Source organism: Passer domesticus, chromosome 1, assembly GCF_036417665.1.
Source record: "Passer domesticus isolate bPasDom1 chromosome 1, bPasDom1.hap1, whole genome shotgun sequence".
Classification (NCBI taxonomy): domain Eukaryota; kingdom Metazoa; phylum Chordata; class Aves; order Passeriformes; family Passeridae; genus Passer; species Passer domesticus.
This window is the reverse complement of record NC_087474.1, coordinates 118,007,500-118,032,584: the sequence shown is the minus strand read 5'-3', so window position 1 is coordinate 118,032,584 and position 25,085 is coordinate 118,007,500. Positions and strand designations below refer to the sequence as shown.

At 42.8% G+C, this 25,085-nt stretch overlaps 1 protein-coding gene across 2 annotated transcripts in view; it reads left to right on the top strand.

Annotated features, from left to right (window-relative positions):
• GAREM1 (GRB2 associated regulator of MAPK1 subtype 1) overlaps positions 1 to 20,678 on the top strand; it is a 101,943-nt gene extending 81,265 nt beyond the window's left edge. For both annotated transcript variants that reach the window (XM_064385015.1, XM_064385025.1), the window contains exons 4-6: positions 5,490 to 6,668; positions 11,670 to 11,836; positions 15,223 to 20,678. In XM_064385015.1, the coding sequence (XP_064241085.1) occupies positions 5,490 to 6,668; positions 11,670 to 11,836; positions 15,223 to 16,135 (2,259 nt within the window). In that variant the 3' untranslated portion in view covers positions 16,136 to 20,678. The remainder of the gene's footprint in view (positions 1 to 5,489; positions 6,669 to 11,669; positions 11,837 to 15,222) is intronic.
• Positions 20,679 to 25,085: the final 4,407 nt, after the last annotated feature.

The following is a 25,085-nucleotide window of genomic DNA, read 5'->3' as shown; positions in this document are numbered from 1 at the left end:
GCCTGGATGGCAAGTGCCACTGCCTCGATGGCTCCTAATGTCCCACATCAAGAGGCGCTCCATGTTACAGCTCTGAGTGTAACCTGCCACATTCTGGGTCAGTTTTAGATCACTGATTTATTTGGGACATTCCTTAAAGAGCACTGAAGCCAGCCGTTTGTGTAGCAATTAGGCAAAGTCCCTCTTATCCCAGAGGGAAATACATGTATGCTAGCATGAAGACTTTTACTTGCTGATCCTGTCTTGGGAAACAGACATAAAAGAAAAATGGGATACTGTCTCACTGAATTTAGCCAACTTCCTTGAAAATATTTGCTTTTTTTTTTTCCCGCTAGCAGCTCTTTTGAAGACACTGTTTTACATTTTAAAAATATTTTCCCATTTTTGTGACCTGTAAAAAAATATATATCTAATATATATGATCTATTAAATATATGTGTAGTGCTACAATTGGTCCCTTGGCTCTAAGAGTAAAAACCATATGCTGTAGATATGAATCAGAGACTTCACAGTTACAAAGAGCTCTAACAATAATTTTTAAAAAATCCTAGTTATATTTTTAAAGTGAATGCAATGCTTGCATTAATCTGATAAAATCTAGCAGGTATACTAACCAATATAAAGCCACTAATCGTTTTTATAAAGGTGTTCTTACATGTCCAATTAAAGATTTCTGCGTCAAACTATAACAAATTAGGGCAATTGGAGTCCAAGACAGCATTTTGACTCAGGTGTTACCAAAATCTATGATTACTAGTTAGCCTTTCCTTAAGCAAAGGAAGATTATACCTGAGCTTTTCCAAAAAATAGTTTCCTAAATAATCAGTCATTACTTTTCTGATTCCTGTCTTCTGCAGGACTTCTCAATGGCTTTTCAATGTTACTGAAATTGCATGAGTCTTAAAATATAAAATATTATAGTGACTTAGACCACTGCAGTTTTGCAATGTGTTTGGCAAGGTGTCTGTATGCCTGTAAACTTTCTGGTCAGCATCCTAGCATCAACAGTGAACAGACAGTATGGATCAGCAGCTAGCAGTCGGAAGGGAGGAGGCAAGTACAGCAGGGGGGAAGTTCTGGATCTGTGGGTCTTCTGCATTCATTGTTCAGCTTGAATATCTACTCCTGATTCCTAGATGGCATTGGGAGTGTAGTGTGGCAAGCACTGCCTCTTTGACAAAGCTGGGATCACTGGTTATTCTCACCTGTTACCAGTGAAAACTGGGTGAGAAGAGCAGAGGAAGGGCGAGTGCAAAGTAAAACTGCAGGAGTTCTTACAGTGCACGAAACATTATTGTTAAAATGTATAAAACCTCCTTGGATATGTGATGCTGCTGAGTGAAAACCTCTTGGGTGTTTTCTGCCTTCTGTAGTGTTACCTCTTGTCCAGAATTATTATGAGACTTGAGAAGTTTGCCACAAAAATGTATTATTATTTCTGCACTAGTCTGTGATCTGGACCACCTTAACTCTGCCACTGTGCACTGCTGTCTTGTGTCCATCATACACCAGGGATATTCTGTGTCACATTCACCAGCTGGGACCTGCCACTAGCAGGTCCAAGTGTCTGAAATAGTGTAGGGCTCTGCTACACCCCACTAGCAGCTGCAAGCAGGAAGCAGAGGGGGCCCAGAGAATGGTCCCAGCAGGGTTGTGAAGATGCAAATCCTGCTGGGTCAGTGCTGAAAGCTTAGAGGGTAGAGGGAGATAAGTCTGGTGTGGGACTACCCATTCTGCCTTCTAGGAATAATTTATGATATGTACTTTCATGTTGTCTATTGTGTACTATTTGACGTAGAACCATAGAATAATTCAGGTTGGAAAAGACCTTTGAGATCATCAAGTCCATCCAGTACTGCCAAGTCCACCAATAAACTATGTGCCCAAGTGCCACGTCTTCACATCTTATAAATGCTTCCAGGAATGGTGACACAACCACTTTCCTGGGAAGCCTGTTCCAGTGAATGACAACCCTTTTGGTAAAAAACAAATTTCCGGATATCCAATCTAAAACTCCCCTAGTGCAACTTGAGGCCGTTTCCTCCTGTCCCATCTGTTCTTAGGAAATGCTCTGCATGACTAATTCCTGGGCTTCTGGATGCCCTGTGAAGCTCACCAAAGGCAGTGTAAAAACCAAGTTGAAGTCCATGGCTCTTTGTTGATTTTTCTGTAAGTTTTGTGGCTGTTGATAAAGTGAAATGTTTGAACAAGACAGAGCAAGTCTTATTTTCATATGTCATTGCTACAAGGACAAAGCAAGTCTCATTTAGGCTAATGATCCTTAGTCTTTGTAATCTTCAGAACAAAAGCTGAGCAGTATCTGTGGACTGTTATGTTTTTTGAGAGAGATCTATATGATATGTATGTGTCATAGGTTAAGAAGGAAGTAAGTGTGTTATATCTTTGTTGCCAGTATGCTGGAACACATATTTACCTACCATTTACCTACCAATTTTAAAGTATAAGCAGCCCAGTGGGATGTACCAGTAATCTTATCACCATAAGTAGAATCTAGTAGATAAATTTCAGAGGCCTTAACTTTTAATTTCATGGTTTTGGTTTTTATTATAATTTTGAGCAGCAACTGATACCTTATATTTTTGTTTAGAAGAATGCAGAACAGTATTTTTCTCAGAGTGCCGAACTAGAACTGTGGTGTCATCTTTCTTTTCATAGAATATACTGAGCTGGAAGGAACCCATGAGGAACATCAAGTCCAACTCTTTGCCTTGCACAGGACACCCCAAGAATCACATCATGTGCCTGGGAGCACTGTCCAAATGCTTCTTGAACTTTTGTCAGGCTTGGTGCTGTGACCACTTGTCTGGGTAGTCTGTTCCAGTGCCCAGCCACCCTCTGGGGGAAGAACCTTTTTCAAATATCCAACCTAAACCTCCCCTGACACAACTTCAGGCCTTGAGCCCTGTCACTGGTCACACAGGGAAGAAATCAGTGTCTGCCCCTGCTCTTCCCCTGATGAGGAAGTTGTAACTGCAGTGAGGTCTCCCCTGTCTCCCCTCAGTCTCCTCTTCTCCATACTGAACAGACCAGCTGTTCCTCATATGGCTTCTCCTCAAAGCCCTTCACCATCCTCATGGCCCTCTTTTGGATGTTCTCTAAGAGCTTAATGTGTTTTTTATATTGTGGCACCCAAAATTGCCCCAGCACTCAAGGTGAGGCCACCCCAGAGCAGAGCAGGACAATCCCCTCCCTTGCCTGATGCTGGCAGTGCTGTGCCTGATGCCCCCAGAACACAGTTGTCTCTCCTAGCTGCCAGAATACTGTTGACTCATGTTCACCTCGCCATCATCTCGGGTCCCGTTCTACCATACTGCTCTCCAGTATCTCATTCCCCCATCTGTACACAGATTGAGGATTAAATTCAGCCTTCTGTCACCTGCAATGATCCTGTGACTATATTTTTTTAACAATGAAAAAAAAATGTTTTCCAATGGTTTTAATTGAAAATAATTTTGTCTTTTGTCAGTTGACTCTAAAAGCCCATTTGCTATTTGGCTGGCTGAAGTGGATGACATCAATAAGTAGCTGCTCCACAAGACCTTCATTGTAAAGCTCAGCCGTTTAGTTACCTCTGTGGTTTTACATCTGACCCACTGTTTCCTCCTACAGTGGCTTGTTTATTTGTGAATCACCAGGGAACTGTAAGCTGGCCGAGGAGGAGGTCCCACAGCTGCAGGTTGTGACACCTCCCTTGCTCCGGACAGTGTCCCACAAGTAGTGAGGAAAAGTTGTGATTGTGCAGCATCGAGTGAAAGGTCCAACAGTGTAGCTGGCATTGTCAAAGCAGCCATTTGCGGGGACTTGTTGATTCTAGAAACCAATATTCTTAAAGAAAATACCCTCTCAGAAGGGGAAGGGGAAGGTTGCATGGTACAGGCACAGAGCCCTGCATGTCCTCAGCCCCTCAAAGGCAGGGCTGTGTGGCTGCAGCTCCAATGCAGCGCTGTGTGACAGTTTGAGGAGAAACCAGCCATGAACGTCACACGGGCCTTATCAGCAAAAGAACCTCCAGTGTTTTCATTTCATGTCTTGGTGCTTCAAATGCTGCCAGGCCAGTGGTGCAAACTGTGAATGAGTATTATGTACCATAAACCCTAGTGGTTTCCTGGATTAGACCAATTAGTGTTTGTTTAGATAATTCAGGGTTTGAATGACTTCCTCTCCGGAAGCCCCGAGCCTGAAGTGCTAAGGCGGCGCACCTCGCCTGAGCTGCCTGTGCAATTGCAATTCTGGCTTGCAGAAGATAATCACAGTTCTGCAAATACAGGGGATTGCAGGTCATGTCTTACAAGAGGAAGCTCTATTCACTGTGCTTGTCAGTTACTGACTTACTGGAATTACAGCTTTGATTTCATGCAGTTGTGTGATGATACCAGGGTTTAAAGCCTGGAGTCTGAACTTCACTCAAGTCCATGAAGTCTCTAGGGTTTTTGGAGGTGAGGAAAGTATATACAATTTTAGCATATGTTTTCATTGGCAATTTATTTAGTATGTTCAATTTCTCAAATAAAATGGTCTATAACAGACTAGTGGTGTTTATCTGGTGCACTTTTATTTATGAGTAGGAATCTGCTGGTACCAAGAATTGGGTGGGTTCTGTTAGGTCCCAGAAAAGAGCTTTTCACGTTAAACCACTCAAATATGAGGCAAAGCAATCTTGTCTGTAAAGAGTTATTTCAGTCGTAAGGAAATAACTTCAGGAGCAAATGAGCCTTGGACATCTGTTTTGTTGGGGGTTTTTTCCTGGTACAATTTCCATACTAGAAACGCTCACACATGGCTGTGCATATGTTGTTTAATCTCTTAAATTGCAATTATGATCAAAAAATGAGGAAGGAAGTCTATGACTAGGAGAGCAAAGCAGTGGGGGGAGTTAGGCATATGGGATAGACCGATATTCTTGATTTCTCCTTCACGGAATAGATGTCATCTGTCATTCCCCCTAGCCTGGAAAAAATTATATCAAAGAGATATGCTTCATCTGTAATGATGAGATCACCTTTTCTGCTCATCAGGGAGCTGAAAATGATGAAGGACGTTTGTTTCCCTCAAGAGCCTGGCAAAAAAGTTCTAACAAACAGCAAAAACAAAGATGGGAAAAGATACCCGAGGGAATCCAGACATGGTTTGTCATAGCTGTATGACACAAGCAGCTATTTGAACTGCTGGGATATGTCGATTTGCCCTTTCTTTAAAAAATGGTTACGTTTGTTCTCATGCCTTCTTTGCCAGTTTCAGGTGGCTCTTTCCTCTCAAGTAAGATGCAGGAATGAACTGAACTATTTAAAAAGGTTACTTAGCTGAGCTTCAGCTTAAACATTTTGCACCTGACTGGTCAGCTGTTCAAATAAAGCTACTTTCATTTTTTCCAATACATAGTCTTGTAAGTTCACTCTCAAGAGATTTGATGTGATTTGAAGTATTGTCTTCATTGGGGGAAAATAAAATTTTTTATTATTATTTTGCAGGTAGCTTCAGGTGAATGCAATGAAGACACTGAAGTTTACAACATTACCCTTAGTACTGGGGATGAGCTCACTTTAATGGGGCAAGCAGAAATCCTTTATGCAAAATCTTCTAAGGAGAAGTCACGGCTCAACACCATCTTCAAAAAAATCGGGAAGCTTAATTCAATCAGTAAGCTAGGCAGAGGCAAAATGCCCTGCCTCATCTGCATGAACCACAGGACCAACGAGAGCATCAGTCTCCCTTTCCAGTGTAAGGGCAAGTTCAGCACCCGCAGCCCACTGGAGGTGCAGATGCAAGAAGGTGAGCACACGATTCGCAATATAGTAGAAAAAACCAGACTGCCTGTTAACGTGACTGTGCCAAGTCCTACACCAAGAAACCCTTATGATCTGCATTTTATCCGTGAGGGGCACAGGTACAAGTTTGTCAACATTCAGACCAAGACTGTGGTAGTTTGTTGCGTGCTTCGTGGAAACAAAATCATTCCCATGCATTTTCCCTTGCACTTGACACTTCCGAAATTTATTCTACCTGATAGCGTGGTGAAGGGGGAGCTGTGGCACGAACCCCTCATCCAGCACTGGTTTAATATATGCCAGGAGCAGTTTGACATAGATGAGTACTCCCGTGCCGTGCGAGATGTAAAGACTGACTGGAATGACGACTGCAAGAGCCCGAAGAAGAGCCGGTGCGCCGGGCACAGCCACGTGCCCAACTCCCTCAGCTACGCGCGGGACGAGCTCACGCAGTCCTTCCACCGGCTCTCCGTGTGCGTCTATGGGAACAACTTGCATGGGAACAGCGAGGTGAACCTCCACGGCTGCAGGGACTTGGGTAATGAGTGGGCCCTGTTCTCTCACGACACTCTTCAGTACCAGGAGTCCGGGGACAGTAGCAGTGATTACCTTTTCCCCGAAGTTAGCGAAGAATCTATGTTTCTGCCTACGAAACCGGAACTTCCTTACGAAGAGCTCTGGTTGGACCAAGGGTCTGGAAAGGGTGGTGATCAGCCTCTCTCGTGCTCGCAAAGTGAGAAGAACAAGTGTGACAGCTACAGAGGATCTTTCCGATCAAAGTGTGGTACCGCGTCTCTTCCTGTGCCTGCAACTATCGGAACAACCACAAAGTCTTCAGATGTTTCCCTACCTCCACCTCCAGTGCCTCCCAAATCAGAAGCAGTAAGTCAGGGTTATTTATGTTTGTTTGTTTCTTTTTTTAGGCGGTGAAGAGTTTGCATGCAGATTTTTTTAGGGAATACTTGGTGGAGGGGGAAGGGCACATACAGGGCAAGGGAACAGTCAGACTTTGCAAGATGTGCCACTTCAGTTAGTTTCTGCCGTGTGTAAGTCATGTCTTAAAAATCACAGGAGTATATTTAATATTACTGATCTAATACCTTAATCCTGATACTTTCAGGTAATATTTTGGGTTTCTTTCTCACACAAACAAGGTCTAAGAATTGCTGAGTCACTTCATTCTCTTGCTTTCCACATCATCTGTCCATGTGACCTCCATGTTTTCTCATATCTTCTGTGGCCAGAGTGTATGGGGCATGACCCCCTTGGAAATGCCTCAGATTGCCTTAGTGTGTCTTCAATTAACAGGCTCTGATAATGAGAACAGCTAGAATTATTACAGATCTTAAGTGTTTGTTAATGATTGTCTTCTCTATTATGACTCTGTAGCAGATTTTGAAGAATATTGTGTCGTTGTCCTCAAGGAATCTTTATCAAACTAGACCTGAACTAATCACTCTGTACTGCATATTGAAAGAAAATATGTTTAAAGAGGAGCTCTGCAGAATTGATAAATGAGCCTTCTAGAGGACTCAGCTGTAAACAGAGCATGTTTCCTGGCCTAAGGTTTTTAATGAAAACTCATGGGAGAAATCGCTTTTCCAAACCTGAAACGTCATGGAGACTAAGAAGGGAAAAATGCAAATGTATTTTATCAACAGGAGCTTATGTGGACTGGCTGGAGAATTCACCCATTATGTGGTCTGTTGACATAGTCCTAAGCATTATAAAATAAATAAATAAATAAATAAAAGGAAGAAAGATAGTTCCCACAGGAAAGAGTGTCTAGGAGTCTTTAGCAAAATGTCAATGATATGAATATCATGTGAATCTTGATGTATATCATTATTTAACAAATTTTTTTGCAAGGGTTTTTCTGGAATTAAAAAAAATACCATTCCACTTGCAAGCCCTATGGTGATCTCAAGAGCATGGCTGTATAGTAAATTAAGATTGACACCAAACTGCAGCAAGCCATGATGATCCCATACCTTTCCTATTGCCATCTAACAGTCCAGTAGTGTTGGCTGCAGCTTTACCCTCATGAGTCAGGTCACAACCTGGTTGAAAGCTGCGTTCATTCATGTTGGGTCAGCATGCAGTGGATTTCTGTGGGGATGCCCCTGGCCAGGCTCTGAGTTTCCTGGGGAGGTGCAGTGAGGAGAGGGGAGGAGGGCACAAGGTGCTCAACTACAGCCCTTGCACTGTGCCACCAAAACTTCCCCAAAAAGCAAATGCAGCAGCTGGAGCGGCCAGGAAAGGCAAGACATTATGTCTTCTTAGCAAAGTGTTTACGCGCAATGTTCAGTGCAGGAACCCAAGAGCACTTCCTTGCCTCTGAGGTCAGGTATGCACTGACACTTTGTCCAGACTCTTGGACAAGTGCCCAGCAACACCATATGGAGATGAGGCTCCCTGGCAGCCTACACTGGTGTTAACTGGAGTGGGGCTGGTCTCACCCTCCTCCACCTCCTCCTCCTCCTTTCCCAGACACATCATCCTGGCTTCCCTTTTGTGCTGGCTCTGGCACTCCTGTGCCTGGGCAGGCAGCCAGGTCTGGATCTGGAAAATGATTTGTTTCCTGCTGATTTGTGCAAGCTGAACTGCTTCTGCACAGGGTCAGAGGAGTGCTGGAGTGTTGGGGGGTGGGTGATGGGGGAGGAAGGCTGCCCCCACAGTGAGGCGAGGGCAGCCCTTGTGGCAAGGGGGTGCCAGCCACCTGGGTCATGCCTGAGACATGAGGGTCTTACTCCTGAGGTATGGGCACTGGGAGAGCTGTGGAGCACCTGCACAGTATCAGTGTGGACACTCATACCTGGGGAATCCCCATGAGTCCCTTTTGGGGACAGCAGGGTGACACTTGGGGTAGATGTGTATGTTGCCCTTTAGAGTTATTGTGGAAAGTGTGCAATTTTGTCATGTGTGTCTTAGGTTACTGAGGTAATGTGTGACTGCTGTCAGCATTTTCAGTGTAGCTTTCTAGCCATTTTGGAGAAATAATTTCTGCTAAAGATATTAGCTGGAATTTAGAGATGGGCAGGGGGTGTAACCCCATTAAAAATAAAACAAAACTAAAACACTACATTTCCATAGATTATAATAATTTAGACTAGCTTTTATGGCTTCCTGGAACAACTTTGGAGTCAGTATCAGTGACCCACAGAATTCATCTGTGGGCTGGGACTGAGGAGACATTTGCATGGTTTCCATGTAGGTATTTATAGAGTAAGTAGATCTCAGGAGCTGCTGGTGAGCATGCGGTTTAGTCATCACTCCCTCTAGAATGATATTCCATAGCATTTCTGTGTAAAGGTTGGCTGGCAATTGTATTTTTGCACTAAATTTAAAATGTGTGTCCAGGAGCTGTTTGCAGGATGGGAAAGGACATCTGGGTATTTCAGAAGCTGTTCTGGTTTTCTTCTCTCCAGCAGGATGAAGCATTGTGATACATTATGTGTATTTTCTAAGTACCTTTCAGAAAATCAAAGTAGCGTGAAGGCAAAAGGCGGAGGAGAGGGGAATAACCTCTGAATTAAGGCCTGTAAATTAGTAATTTCTTCATTCCCCAAACACTAATTTGCATAACATCAAAAGCTATTTTCCTGATTGATACAAAGCACATCCCTGATGGAGTGTGCCGGAAGTTCAGGCTCCTGTGGGCAAGGAGTGTGGAACTGCTCTGTGTTACGTTTGCAGTCCAGCTGGTGACAGGGCAGGTTTTATCCAGGCAGCCTCAGAGCTGGTCACTGCAATGGGCACCCCTGATACCCAGATTCAGCAGTGGGGCTGGCAGGGCTTGGGCTGGCAGCAAGGAAAAGGAGCAGAGGTCTTAAAATCAACATAGCACCTCATGTCATTGGATACAGGTCACCATTCCTAGGTCACAGGAAGGAGCGTTGGAGCATGAGAGAGCTCAATGTCAAATAGAAGTTTCAGACTGTGCAGTGTGTTTTATCTGTATCTGACAGCTATGTGACATCTAGTGCTTCCAGGGCAAAGAGTATTTTCAGCTAAGAGCAGCAGCCATTGAGGTCATTGTCCTGTCACACTGTGGCTATTCCACTCATCTCCTGCATTTATTTCATTGCCATTCTCTTGGGCCTAGTGAGCACGGCTTTCCTGAAGCTTCCCCTTGCTCTTGTCAGTTTAATCTGCAAAATCTCTCATTTTTATTCCTCTGCTGGGTTTCCTGGGGGCTGTGTGTGGCAGCTGTAATTGTGGTTTTGTGACAGGGACCAATTGGGACTGCAAACAGGTACTATTTGTGGTTTCATTCTGATCTGCAGTCTGGGTCAAGCAAGGGAGTTTGGCATAGTTTGTTATGCCAGCACCTTTGAATTCCTCGGTCTTCCCAGGAAAGAAAAGCTTTAAGCCTTTGACCATCTGCTGTGCTCCAAGTGCTCCCCTGAATGGTCTCTCTAACCCCATGGATACATATTCAATAGCATTCACTATTAACTTTGCTATTCTGACTTGGGGGGAGAAAAAGTCTTCAGGCATCCTTAGGGCATAATAGTAAAATGGTTGAAGAATTTTATGCCTGAATTCAATAACAAACATGAATAAAATTGATTCATTTTTTCCTCTTTTCCTTGAAAGAGCAAATAAGATCCCTTAGAACAAGATTTATTTCAGTGTTTTATGCTGACGGGCATTTCCTGTAATTTTGACTTGTTTTGAATTAGGGAAAAAATGTACTACAATGTCCTAGTCCCCAGTTTTCCATTTCACTAAAGTACTAAATATGTTGTTGCATTTTGAAAGCACTGAAGTGGATTGCAAAAGGTTCCACATTTATTTTGTTTTTTAAATAAATTAAATCACTTTAATTGCTAATTATGTGTCACAGAACTGCTAAGATAACTTTTAGTTCTGCAGCATTGTAAAATTTAAAAATAAACTCCAGCTTTCAAACACAAAATAATTTCCCTTTTCTGATGCATCTAAGACTGTTTCAGACAAGGAGAGCATAGAGGTCTCCTCCTACCCAGGGGCAGGTGGTGAATCGTTAAAAATCCTGCCTGGCAGCCGAATTCTCAGCAGCCTTCTCACCTCTAGCCCTACTAAATAAAGTGGCTCTCTCAAATATGTCCTGATGAGATTAAGTCCTTAATTCCGTCATATTTTTTATGGGGATGGATCCTGACATTTTGCTCCTACACAGGCACACCACAGTAAATTTCAGGTGATCAGTGCTACAGCTGTGTTTTAAGCTGTGAGGTTGTCTGGGTTCACAGAGCAGATCTTTCGGCTGGGTGTACACCTTTCCACTTGTACATTTTGGACAGCCTTGTCCTGCACTGCTTTGGCAGCTACAGAAGGACTGAAGCTCCTAGTTTGAATCCAGAAGGTGGTAAATATGAGATAAATGTATTATTCCTGAGGGAGGGAGGCTGGGAATCATCTTAGAATTGAATGACTGACTATCACTGGTGAAGTAAGTCAGGAAACATCAAAGTATATTGAGATCTTTTCATTACCTAAGCATGGTTTATTACATCTAAGTGAACAACACTAATGAAGTTTAGGTGTAATGAACTGCTCCTTACAGAATGTATAATATTAGGAACAGTCTGTCTGATTTTCTGTGTTACTGGAAAGTTCTTTTACATAGTTTCATTCCTGCTACTTTTTAAATGAGTGGCTATCAATGTGCCCTAAGAAAGACTGCTGGTAGTTCTACCAGTGGCAAAGCATTCTTTTGGACTTCTTTGACAACTACATACTGTTGCAAATGTATATACTTTTTAATTTCTCCCTTCTCCTCCCTTTTTAATTATTTCCTTTCAAAGAATAAGGCAGAACCAGATGTTCTTCATCTGGTTAAGGCTGCTGTTGCCCAGATTTTCTTGCTGCTTGCTTACATGTTCTTCTTTTGTGCAGGTAAAAGAGGAATGCAGGCTCCTCAACGCTCCCCCGGTCCCACCACGGAGCTCAAAGCCGTCCTCCACCAGTCCTTCCATCCCTCCTCGCACAGTGAAGCCTGCTCGACAGCAGACCCGCTCTCCCAGCCCCACTCTGTCCTACTACTCTTCAGGACTGCACAACATGTATGTGTTTGAGCTGTGGGAGCACCGTGCTAGCACTTTCTGAGAAAGTTAAATTTAGCACTGTTCTTTTTGAAGGCACTTGTTTATAAGGCACAGTGTGGTGTCAGACTTGCAGTAAAATGAGTTAACCTCAAGTTGTTTTTAAAGATTCAAAAGGAAGGAACGCTCCAGCAGAAACTGTTTTACTAGAAAGGACATAGCAGTTTATATTAAACACCTGCATGCTTTGCTAGAGGTAATACTACTCTCAGGTGACATAGGCTGTCTAGTTAAGAGATCATGTATATTTCTCCATGTTTCTTGAAAGGCTTGAATCTTCAAACCAGACTACCTCAATGCTAGTTTTTGGGTGGGATTTCAGTGCTGCATGCAGTGCAGCCAGCTCTGATAATCAGAGACACAAAAAGAGTGTGGTAATCCAGAAATGTGTTGTGCTAACTATATGGACACCTATGGGGTGGATGTGATGGAGGACAGAAAGACCAGCAGACATCACTGAGTGCTAAGCGAGGTGTAGCAGAAGGGGGCCAGACAGCTTCCATATCAAACACACTTCAGCACAAACCCAACTCACAATCTGGAAAATCCACCCAGGCTAGCTGAAAGTTGACAGTAAATTCTGAATTATGTGGCTGCATAGCTTTTCTTAGTGGTACAGTATTCTTCCTTCAGCTTCAGAAAGTGTATGCACCTTCCGAAGCCTCACCTCCTTTTTGCCTTCAATGTCTTCTTGCCATTATTTTTTGTACCCCTTCAATGACACAATGCTACCTGTGTGGATATTACAAATTCATTCAAAACATCACTGAATTAATGTTAGCCTGGATGCAGTTGGTATAATAACTTAGGCTGAAATTGCCTTACTGAGTCGTACTGCACATTTGCAGCTTACTGTTGTGGATCTGGCAATAATCACTCTAGATCAAGGCTGCTTGCTTATTTTATGAAAGCCTGTTGGGTAGTTCTGTCAAGGTCTACTCCACAGGAGGCTGAGCACAAGACCTCCCAGCTTTAGGGGCCCACCAAATGCTGCTTTCTCTCTTTGTAGCTAAGAATGCATCTGCCTTCCAAAAACTAGGGAAAAAACTAGGAAAACAGAAATGAAGTTCCTCAGGAATGCAAAAAGTTACAGTGAGATGGGGATCAGTCTTTTCTCCCAACTAACAAGCAATAGAATGAGAAGAAAAGGCCTCAAGTTGCACCAGAGGAGGTTTAGATTGGATGTTAGGAAAAATTTATTCATGGAAAGGGCTGTCAAGCATTAGAACAGGCTGCTCAGGGGAGTGTTGGAGTCACTATGCCTGGAAGTGTTCAAAAAAAGTGTAGATGTGTCACTTGGGGACATGGTTTAGTGTGGACTTGGCAGTGCTGGTTTAATGGTTGGATTGGTGATCTCAGAGGTCTTTTCCAACATTAATAATTCTGTGATTCTATGATTTGCCTTACTTTCACTGTATTTGCATGAAATTCATCTCCAGCTGGGTCCAGACTAGATGTCTCCATTTTGGTAGAGCTGACCTGGTGTTGCAGAGGAAGCTGCTAGAAAATTGCCATTGTGCAGAGTAACCAGATTGCTTTGCCATTTATACCAATTAACTTGTTTTCTGGATCATGAAGGGTTGCAGACATTATTTTAAACAGAAACAAAGTCAGTATGATTTGTCCTTGTCTGTCTCTAAAAATGCCTGATACCTGACTTCAGCTGTATTTGAGGCTTGTCTTGTGTCCTTTCACACTGAGTCCCAGGCAGTTCATTTTAGTGGAGGCCAAATAAGGAAGCACTTCGAAAATGTTAAAATGTTTTCAGAAATTTCATTAATCTTTGAACTCAGTAAATGTTCCAGTTCTAGTGGGGAATTAGAGAACAGAAAGGGGATCAATCAGTTTAATTGCTCTGCATTGTTGGTTGTTTACAACACCTCACTGACTATTGTCTCAGCTTGATGGCTTGGTTTGTGAAAAATAATTTGCACTGTGTGCAATACACCAGTTGGCCTTTAAGCAGCCAGAAACAACTAGTTGATGGTGTATCCCTGCTGAGGGGCAAAACTCCATGTCTCTTATTGAAAACATCCAGCTGCTTTACCTGTCAGACTTGTATTACTGACATAAACAGAGGAAAAGTTTGGAAGGCACAGAATGGAGACTGAGAGATGGTTAGAAAGGGGGACAAATATTTTCCAGTGATGTAAATTAGGAGTGTTTTTACACATCTGCACTTTGTATTTGATCTGGGCAAGTGCAGATTGGCCTCTCTGATCCACTGTAAACACACGAGGAAGTAATTCTGTGTCAATCCATTGAAAACTGTGCTGGTTTTTTGATAGCTCCATTGATCCATTTTGATAGCTTGATCCATTCTCAAGCAGTAAGCTGTCATGGGGTGACTACTGAGTTTTTATTTGAGTAGTTAGTTTTCAGAAGAGAGAGGCAAATCATTAAACTAATTTTTTCAACTGTTGGTTTCTGTCTGTTGTGTTGAGTAAGGATTTTATAAGTCTGCTAATTGTTTTTCCAGTGTTCTGGTTTAGTTTGCCAAGATTCCAAAGATCAGCACAATATTTCAGATTTTCTTTTAGAAGGTGGCATAAAATCAGAAAACATTTGCTTTTGACACCAGGTTGTGTGCTTTTGTTGTCATCTCCATCTCTTGGGAACACCTGGCTATAAATCATCCATTCCCTTGGACAGGCTGAACTTAGTTCACCACCTAGAAACTGCATCCAGGGTAACTTTCTTTAGGTGCCTTTGAAGAACAAGTGTTCAACATCAAAGCTTTTTAAAGATCCAGACACAACAACAAGTTACTCTGGGTAAGCTTAAAGCCTGATACTTCAGCACATCCAGCCAGGTCTGCTCACCCTTCCAGCTAAAACTCTTTGGCAGTGAGCATTGACTCACTCCATGTCTCTGTACTCTGCACTGGTTCACATGGCCTAGGGCAGGGGTGACCTGCCCTCATATGAGCTTTTGCATACCATGACACATCTGTGGCATATATATATATAGAAAAGTGCTGGATTAGAGCATCTTTCTAGTGTATGTGAGACTGTTTCTTTTATCTGTGGTGGTATCCCTCAGGAATTCAGCAGTGAAAAACTGAGTATTTGTGAGATGACACAGAACTGAATTGAGGCATCAACTTTTTTATGAGTCCCCCAAAATATGGGGCTTTTGGGTATATCAGCATCTTGTCAGGCTTGTAGAAGGGGTGAAGGAGCTGTCAATACATTAATTCAAACATGTTAATTCAAATGTGAAAAGTTCTGCTGGAGGAAAGAAGATTCTTTCCTTGTGGTGGTCACCTTCTATCAGATGATTTATGAGTTTATTGCAATGCCAATTTTTTTCTTACTAACAACATCCTTTCTGGTTTGTTCCTTAAGTAATGTCACAGAGGGCGACAACACCAACCCGACTGAGAGCACACCTGTTTCCTGCTACCCATGTAACATGATGAAAACTGAATCCAAAGAGCCTGAGAGCACAATGCCTTTGGGAAGCCCCTCAGTTGAAGCTCTGCCTTCGAGGTTATCTTGGCCAAACCATTTTTCAGGAACTGCTGAAGGCCTGAATAGGAGTGATTTCCTGCTTGATCCAAGCAAGAGCTACAGTTACCCCAGACAGAAGACTCCAGGTACGCCAAAGAGAAACTGTCCAGCACCTTTGACTTTTGACTTCGATGGATGTGAGCTCCCAACAGGGTACTCCCCGCTGACTCCAGCAGAGTTCACAAACACCATCTCCAGCTGTCCAAAGTCAGCAAGTTACTCTCTAGACTGCACTGATGAGAAAACTCTGGGAGTCAGCAACACAAAGCAGAGCCATTCGTGTCCTGCCTTACCTCCTCGGGCACCGAAGTCAAGTGAAGATAAGACAGTTACAGACATGTGTCCCTTGCCACTGAAAATAGATGGTGCTGAGGAGGAATCAAAAGCTGGCTCTCCAGTCGTCTTGGAAGATCAGTATCTGGCTAAAAAGGGCATGCAGGATACATTCTCTGTGTCTTACCCCTTCTCATCTCCCCTCCACCTCCAGTTAGCACCAAGGTCTTGTGGGGATGGCTCTCCCTGGCAGCCACCCACAGACCTTTCTGGACTCTCAATAGAGGAAGTGTCTAAATCGTTGAGGTTTATTGGACTGTCAGAAGATGTCATATCATTTTTTGTCACAGAGAAAATTGATGGCAATTTACTGGTTCAGCTTACAGAAGAAATCCTATCAGAAGACTTCAAGCTAAGCAAATTGCAGGTTAAGAAAATACTACAGTTCATTAATGGCTGGCGGCCCAAGATGTGATGCTGGCTAATTTTTAGTGAAACTGTACTTGATACATTTGAGCTAATATGTCACTTCCTGGTTTTTTGCACTAAAAATCCTTCTTGTAAATAATAGTAGAAAAATTCTTACTATGCAGATAAACATTTTTCAGTGGTGAATGGACTTTTTTTTCTATGTCAATAATAAAGGTAGAGAATCTGCAGAGGTGTGCCTTTGTGCATCCCTGAACATTCAACAGCTGCTAAAAACAGGACACTAAGGGAACTTTGACTCCATGGTCTGTTAAGACTTAGTCGTATTTATTACTGAACAATTTGATGCTGAAAGACACACACCAATCCAGTTTACAGTTTTGTGTTAACTGCAAAAAAGGTATTTCTTACAGGATTATTTCTGTTCACATAATATTTGGCAACATGCTGTGACTTGCAGATATACAAAAGCATTGGTTTTGACACTACATCTGAAAATGTTAAGAATTGCTGTGAAGTACCACTAATACACTATTCTTGCAGCATTATTTTTATTAACAGTATCTTCCTGACTATCTGTAATGTGGATGCACTTTCCATGTTACTTTGAGCAAAAAGAGTTAATATTTTTAAACCAAGAGTCATGCTTAGCTCGTTGCCCAGAGGGGAGGGAGAAGGGGGATTTTCTACTGAGCCACTCTGCCCTGGCCAATTAAAAGTTTATGACCTGTAGATTTCAAAAGTTGCTTTTGTAGTCGGATGAGTGGAGTAAATAGCATGACTTCTGGTCTTGCAGCTTTCTCATGGGAAAAGCTATTCAGTGCACAGGCTCTTTTCTCAGCAGATCCTGCCTGCTGCAGCAGCCTGCTAGCACAGCCCTTGCAGGAGCCGTGCTGTGGTGAAAGGTAACAACTCCTTGTGTTCCTTCTGCTGCTGTTCTGACTGTCTGAAAATGTGCTTGGTCTGCTCTCCTCTTCCTGCAGTCAGACCTGTGTGGGAAGGTGGTAGTGTGGGAAGGCTCCTGTGTCATGCCTTTGAAATAAAGTGCTGGCAAGGTGGGAGGGATGGGAAACAGAGCATGGCATGCTGCTGAGAATGGGCTGAGGGAGGTTTTGGGCCATGCCACAGGAAATGCTTGTGATCTTTTCAGTTCACCTGTCTTGTTTGCAGTGGGCTAGGAGGATGTGGGTGTCAAAGTGGGAGGGGCTGTAGCATCAAAGGATGTGCTAATTTAGTTGCCCAGCTGCAAAAATTCACTGCAGTCGATGTCACAGGGAAGTAGCAGTTAAAAGGGAGCACAGAGATGGTAAGTGGGCATTAGTCTGCCCCTGGAGACCTCTCAAATTTAACTGCTCAAAAGGCTAGGAGTAGGATTAACTTTTGATTGTCCTTTGTGGTTTTCTTGTAGTTGACAGAGCTCTCTGAAATGTGTCTAAGTAACCCCAGCATTCCCCTGCCTTTATATACTGGATTTGAGGATTTGTGGAGGTTCTCAGGAAACAGTCTGTGTTATCCCTTCCTCCTCAATGCACATGCTCAGGAACCTCAGATGATCAGAGCTAGGAATGCTAGAGCAATTTTACCTTCACTTACTGCTGAGCAGAGCCCTGGCCAAGAGAACACCATCACCTGCCTTGTTTGCCTTTTTCATGTATGAAAAAATATCTTCATTGTAGGGCATGTAGTTGGGAGCATCAAGAGAAAATACAGAGCAGAGACAAAAATGCTGGAGTTGTCCGTTTTCTCAACCATATTGACTCATTAAATAATTAAAAAGGATTTATTAGCAAAGAGAGCTTTCTGTTGTTGAGACACATTTCATGTCATGTTGCCATGCCGAAGCAAAGATGCATTATTTGTCTTCCAGTAATGCAAACCACCAGTTCCCAACTAGAAAGCAAAGCCCAGTTGTTGTGGGTACTATAGAGCCAACAAATATCCCAACAGAAAAACCCCCAAGAGTTTGTAATCCTGTTTTTCATAATGTATTGACTTTAAGCAACAGATCAATAGCTTTCTCCAAATGCTTTTTAATTAGCATTCTAAAATATTTTAGTTTCAAATAAGACTAGAGAAAATTCAGATACTGTTCAGATGTGTATGCTTGTTGGTAGACCACATGCAAGTTGAAACCAACTGCCTTTTAAACCTCACTGTGTCAAATGAGTGTTCAAATATGAAAGGGCCAAATCTTTAATGTCAGGTACTTGCCATGGTTTTGCTCAGCTTGTTAATTCTAGGTAAAAAAACCCAAAATATCTCAAAAAAAAAAGAAAAGAAAATATTGCAGTCTTGGTACTATTAACATTAAATATTGCTAACACCCCCCAGAATATTAACATCCCTGAGAAAGTAGTTTTCTTTGACTGTGGATTCATACCTATTCTATTATCTCTGCTTACCTGCTTGAAAAGAAACTGGTGGAATTTGCATTCATGACCATGCTGCATTAACATCCCATCTGCATAAACCAAAATAGAACTGGCCCACAGAAAGGCCTAGAAATGTGCATTGATTGCAGAAGCTGAGCCTGTGTGCCAAAGTACAGCTAAAACCTTTGACTGCAGACTTGCTATTGATGGCCTTCCAGTTGTCTCGTTCTGCTTGGCACTGCTTACTTACTTTTATGCATAATGCATTAGCATTTAACTTTTCCTTTTTGCCCTTAGCCACTCATTACCTTCACTTTCCAAGCCATTTTTGGGGATTTAGGTGTTCCTAACATTTGTGTTCTGTGAATTGTATGGTTCCAGTGTCCCATCTACCTGCTGTGGTACAAGCTGGACTGAAGTGTCTGCTCTGGTGAAGTCAGCACAGTGATGAGCAAACTGGGTGTGTGGAGTGTTGTGGCTCAGCCTTTGGACCCTAGGTTTTGGAAAGGGGTACCTTTCAGTAGGGGGCCAGGCTATGGCAATTCCCAGGTACAGCACGGAGGTCAGCAGTGGAGAAAACCAATCTGGTTTTGGACAGTAGTGGAGTCCAGCGTTGATGGGAGTTGTGTTGATTGTCTGTGAGGCTGAGAGCTGTAACCATTGAGCATTGTGTCAGAGTGGGCCTAAAATCACTTACCTTTTTGAGGCAGTCCACTAAAATAGGCCAGTCCTAACCTTGGATTTCTTTCCTCAGATTAAATAAATGTTAGGCCTCTGGTGCTTACTTGGTTATCATTGTCTGTGTGTTATGCTTGGGGTTTTTGTTTGTCTGGGGGTTTTGCTGGCAAAAATACATCAATGTCATTCTGTATGGAGCTGTCTCTGTCCTGTACCAGGAAACACATCCTTTCTATGCAACTGTCATGTGTTGGCACAAGGACTGATGCTGCCTTTAGCCATGAAAGCTGGATTCTGGCATGGAGGCTTTCCTGGAGGTGGACACCTAATTGGGCAGGGAAGGGATGGAGTGGAAACTTGAGGGGAAATGCTAGTTTCTTTCAAATGCTTGTTGTGCCTAGGATGATGATTCTTTGTCTTGTTGCCTGCCTGGCTAACCAAAGCTGTGTTGACAGCAACTCAAAGTGCGTATTTGCATTCTTATTCTTGCCATATTGTAAAAATTGCCTACGGCTAGAAAGTTAGATGGAAAACATTTGGTCCATCCAGAATTAGAAGGGAAATACATTTTGAAGTGTTCTTTTCAGCTAGAAGCAAGGGTTAGAATTTGCTTTGTATTATTGTGTATTTTCTAATAGAACAGGTTTACTTGCCACTTAAAATAAGAAACATTGTAAACAGCAAAGCTGCCTGAAAATGCACTGTTTCAAACCTGTCTATAAATAATTGTTTTCCCTTATGTTTTCATCTTGAATCAGCTTCTTGGTTGTCCCCCCACAAAACAAATTGTGCTGGCACCAGCTTCCTGTGTGCATCCCAGTGGGTTGCCTGCCTGTAACACAGGCCAGCCAAGTCCTGCCTGCAGGCCAGGCAGGGGTCACATCGTGGTACTTAACAGCCAAACACCAGCCCTGTGAGAGGACTACAGCTTAGCCCAGCTCTCCTGGCTCCTCTTTCTGATGCTCTGAAATTGCAGCATTCCTGTGTGCAAACCAGAAGGTACAGATGAAATCCTAATAAGCAAGAGGGATCGTCCTTTTTGTGTATAGGGATGGTAGGGCAGTGGGGAAATGCAGGCCCCTTGTTGAGACCTAGCAATAAATGACTCTCCATTTTGTTATGGCTTAAACTCCTGGTAGTCCAGGAGTTGTTCAGACTTCACAATTTTTGTGTGTAATAACCAAATTTTCAGTGTGAAAATCTGCAGAGTGATTCTCTTGACTTGGACAATCTTCTGAATTGTATTAAAAATATGTTTGTTCTTAGCTCTTTAGATTCACTTCGGGTATGTCAAAAAAGTAACACTTGGGAAAAAAAAAAAGAAAAAGCCCCAAAACTTTGGCTTAGTACATTTCCGTTATTAAACGAAGCATGGGTTTTGTGGAATTCTGTGCTGTTTTGGGCTTTTGTGTAAAAGGCTGGAGGCAGATTGTTATTTAAACCAGGTGCAAATAAATATCCCTGTAATGTATATGAACAAATTTAAACTGCGTATTGTAAGTATATAAACTGTATATTAAAGACACTATTTTCATGATACTTCAAATGTGTACAGATTTTGTTGTACTAAATTGGTCGGGTTGCATGTATTATACGAAAGGGTTGGCTTTCATTTAGTGATTTCACTGACTTATCCTCTTGCTCATCTCAGTATAATTTGGAAATAAGCACTTCTCAAATAGTGAATTTCACAAAGTAAGATTGGGATAATTGGGAGTAGTAATCAGGATTTTGCATTTAGCCTCTCAAGACATGTTACTTTTCCCTGTCTTGTAATTTCACTATTTCCCCTTCAGCAAGAGTATCGAGCTGTGTTTCCCCAAAGAATTTGTTGCCAGACAGCTTGCCAGTCTCTAGCAGATGTTCACCTAGAACATTGTTTTCCCAAGCCCTATTATCTTTGTTTTGGAGGAAAGCATTCCATTATAATTTGATATACTTTTAAGTGCAAGACCATGCACAAATATTCCTGCTTTGCGGAAAGTTTGAGGCATTTATTGGCTGGGGAGGAAATCAGAGACAAAACAGTGTTGTGCTGTAAGGTTTGCACATTGCCTGTTCTCACTTCCTTCGATACTGGCAATGGAGGGAAGTGTCAATTCTACAGCCATCGATGTTTTATGCAGTTAAGTTGCTGCTGTGCCAGATTCCTTTGGCCTGTAGCTTCATTGGCTGATATAAAGCCAAAAGAAAGTTTACTACAGCATAACAGTAGTTGTGGAGGGGTTTATGGAAGAATCATTAATATATGTTTATGGGACATAAAGCAGGGCAGAATCTGACACAGTAGTTGCCGCTGGATTTGAGACAGATGGGGTTCACTTGCCTCCAACCCTCACACCTGGGAGAGAGGAAAGAAGTGTGTCTGGAGGCAGGGTGTGCATCACAGGGAGGGGAGGGACAGAGAGAAGCAGAATTGCTTTCACAAGTTAAAAAAATCTCATTCACCATGAGCAGGTCTCTCTAGGGCACATCTCTGCTTCCCTCTCCTAAGCAGGGAAAGAAAAAAAATTAGTTTTTTGAATGCTTCAGTCAGTTGGGTCCAACTTGAGCAAAAGGATCTACAGGATACAGGATAGCATTCACTGCATGTAGGGAGAGTGGAGGGCTGTAGCCCAAAACAAAATAAGTCCATCTCCCTATGAGGAAAATGCTGTTCTAAACCAGGCAAGTATATTTAATGCAGAGCAGTCACCAAACCTGACACAGTTCTCCTGATTAGTCACCATGGCTACCTATAAACATGAATAAAGAATAGAGGCAGAGTTGGGACCTGAAACCACAGCTTTCTTCTCTTTGTAAAGTGCAAACTTAATGCTCTTGGACATGCTCCTCCTCCTGGTGTGATACAATCAGCTAGAGCTCTCCTGGGTCTGTTAGGTGTGTATATCCCCTGTCCTCGCTCTCGCTGGGGCTCCTGTCCTTGAGCTGCTGTGGGACCCGGGGTGCTGACAGAGCCTGACATCCTGTCTCGTGTCACTGCTGAAGTCCTTGGTTGCAGAGGACTGCGCTAGCTCAGGTCGTCACTAGCTTGGGGCACTCTACACCACGCTCTGCTGCCCAGGTATAAACACATTTTATGTCACCAGATGCACACGTCACATGTAAGCACTTTCTCCTGTGCACTGAGTGACTCAAAGCTGCAAACCTGGGAGAAGCTCCCATGTTCTCTCCTTTTTCTGTGCTGTGAGCACATGATGGGGTTTGCCATTGCAGAATGAACATAAAATCAGTCCTGCTTGGGCAGTTTGCCCTTGGTGATTTTGCTTAGGCCCTCAGTGCTCCTGGACCATTTCCCTAGCAGCCTCACTTCTATGGCAGCATTATTTTTAGGGATTCACTTACTGACCACTACCTCTGCCTGTATGGGCAACTTGGAACAGCAGCTCTCGTAGTTCCACAAAAATTCACGATTAATTGTATTCTGGATATAGAATTCTCTTTCCTATCATTGTCTCACTCAATAAAGATCAATTTTTGTTGAAAGCCGGCAGTATTTATATTCAGTTGCCTGGATCCAGCATTTCTCCTTCCCCCCAGGATAAATCATTTTCTATTCATTCTTACTTGGCATAATAAAGAGCTGATGCGAAGAGTGGCTTTGAGAAGTAGGTGTTTTCTCACCATTCTCTCCATCAGATTCCAAAGGTGGAAAGCTCAAGATGGGTAACTAGGCCACCACAATGGGACAACAGAAATACAACTCAAATATTTATTTATTGCTCAACAAGACCTCAAAATGCCCTTGACTCCTGGGTGGGACAAAAGGAATCTCTTGCCAAACACGCTTGGAATAAATGAAAACCACTCCTCACAGGGAGTCTGGGGTAGGAGGAAAAATAATAAAAGGGAAAAAAATAGAGACTTTTTTTTAGGATAAGGAGAAAACATTTCTAAGGTGCCAAGCCTAAGGAGCTGGCAGTGAAGTGGAGGGATGTGTCCCCTGGCTGTGTGTGGCAGCAGTTGCTGTAGTACTTGTACATGCCACACAGTGTCAGACTGGCACACAGCCACAGAGAATGGAACCTGCTGGAGGGGCTGCAGTGGGTGATGGATGGGTTCAGGGACCTCATTAGGACTCTCTGCCAACCACACAAGAGCTTTGTCATGAGCAGGAACTGTTTTAATTGTGCTGGTACTGTTCCATTGTACAGAATCAACAATTATTGTTAACGAATATGGGGGTCAGCGAGGCAGGTCTCCAGGGCTGGGTTTCCCGTGGATCAGTGCAAACAGAAAGCAGGAGGAAACTAGTAGGTCAGCAGTGTAAGACCTGGCAGAATGTCTGTCAGAGCCCTGAAAAAATGTATGTATCTTGGCTAATCTTATTTATTTAACTGCAGCTCTGCAAGGAGGAAAAACATATGACAGCTAGAAACTCTCCTAAGTGCTAGTCCTAGATAGTAGCCTCTGCTCCTGATGGATGAAGCCTTGGCCATGCTGGTAACTGGTCCTCCAGTTTCCTCTTGAAAAACATTGGTGTTTTTATCTCTCAAAAAAGACTGAAAATATGCACTGGATTAGTATTTCATAGAATGATAGAATCATTTGGGTTGGAAGATCATTAAAGATCATCTCATCCAACCCCCTGCCTTCCACTAGACAAAGCTGCTCCAAGCCCCATCCAGCCTGGGCTTGCGTACTTAAAGGGATCCACAACTTCTCTGGGCAACTTGTTCCAATGCCCCATCATAAGAAATTTCTTCCTTCTCTCCAAACTTAATCTACCCGCTTACAGTTTAAAACCACTGCCTTTTGTCCTCTTGCTGCAGACCCAGATGAAAAGCCTCTCTCCATCTTTCCTGTGAGCTACCTTTAAATGTTGAAAGGCAGCACTAAGGTTACCCTGGAGCCTTCTCCAGGCTACGCAACCAAAACTCTCGGCCTGTCCTAATAGGAGAGGTGTTTGATTTTCATGGCTCTGAAATTTCTCCTTTCATAACAAATCAGTGAAACTGCAATAGGTGGTCACAGTGCTCCCTCTGCATCTTTGTAGGTCTGCAGTTACTCTTGTCTTACTGTTGATTGCTGAAACATTTTTCTCTTCTGATTCCTTTATTAAAAGGCAGTGATATTTAAAGTTTTTTATCTTATCTGTTGAGTAAGGCTTCCAATAACTTTTCTTTCCTGATTAAAAAGAAAAATAAATCCAATATTGTTTCTTCCTCTGATTCTCCTCTGCTGCAGTTGGTTTTCTGAAAAATGAAGTGTAATTTCACAGATTCCACAATGTTCATTTTTATTTTATACAGTTCAATCTGAGCTCCTTGTGCAATGCTAAAAACTAGGACTTGGAAACTGAGCCTCCAGAAGGAATGTGACAAGCCAAGGATAAAAAGCATACAAATTTTAAACGCAATAAACAGTACAAATCCAGGTTTCCCAGTTTCACCTACAAACCCAACCCAGCATATCCTTCCATTTTGTCACCCTCCTTTTGGTCTTCAGAGCCTGACTGGGTGCCTCTTGCCGTGGGTGATGGTGTGGTTGCAAGAGGGGTGGCTGCCCAAATCTGTTCCCACGTGGACCCCAACTGCCACGTCCAGGCAAACTTCATCCTCTCCCTCCCTGATCTGCTGCTGCTGTCTGCACCCCTCCTCCTCCTCCTCTGAGATCTTTAACCCCTGAGCTTCCACTGCAGTGAGTTTGGCTTCCACCATGCCTGCAAATCCTGAATGAATCAAGTACAGTGATAGCCACATATAAAAGCAGGTAAGTAATGCTTATAAAATACCCCACTGCTGTTTAAAAAAACAGAGAAAAGAAAAGCACAAGTAAAATGAATTACACTTAGGCAGCAGGTTCTTAAGCTTGAAATTTTAGGCCTGATCACGAACCTGCCCAAAGCCATGAATTTCCATATCCAAGATGCAGCTTCGAAATCTTTTTCAAAGTCTTGCCTTTGAACTGTGGAAAGCCAGAGATGAGGAGCAGTTTCTAAAGGAG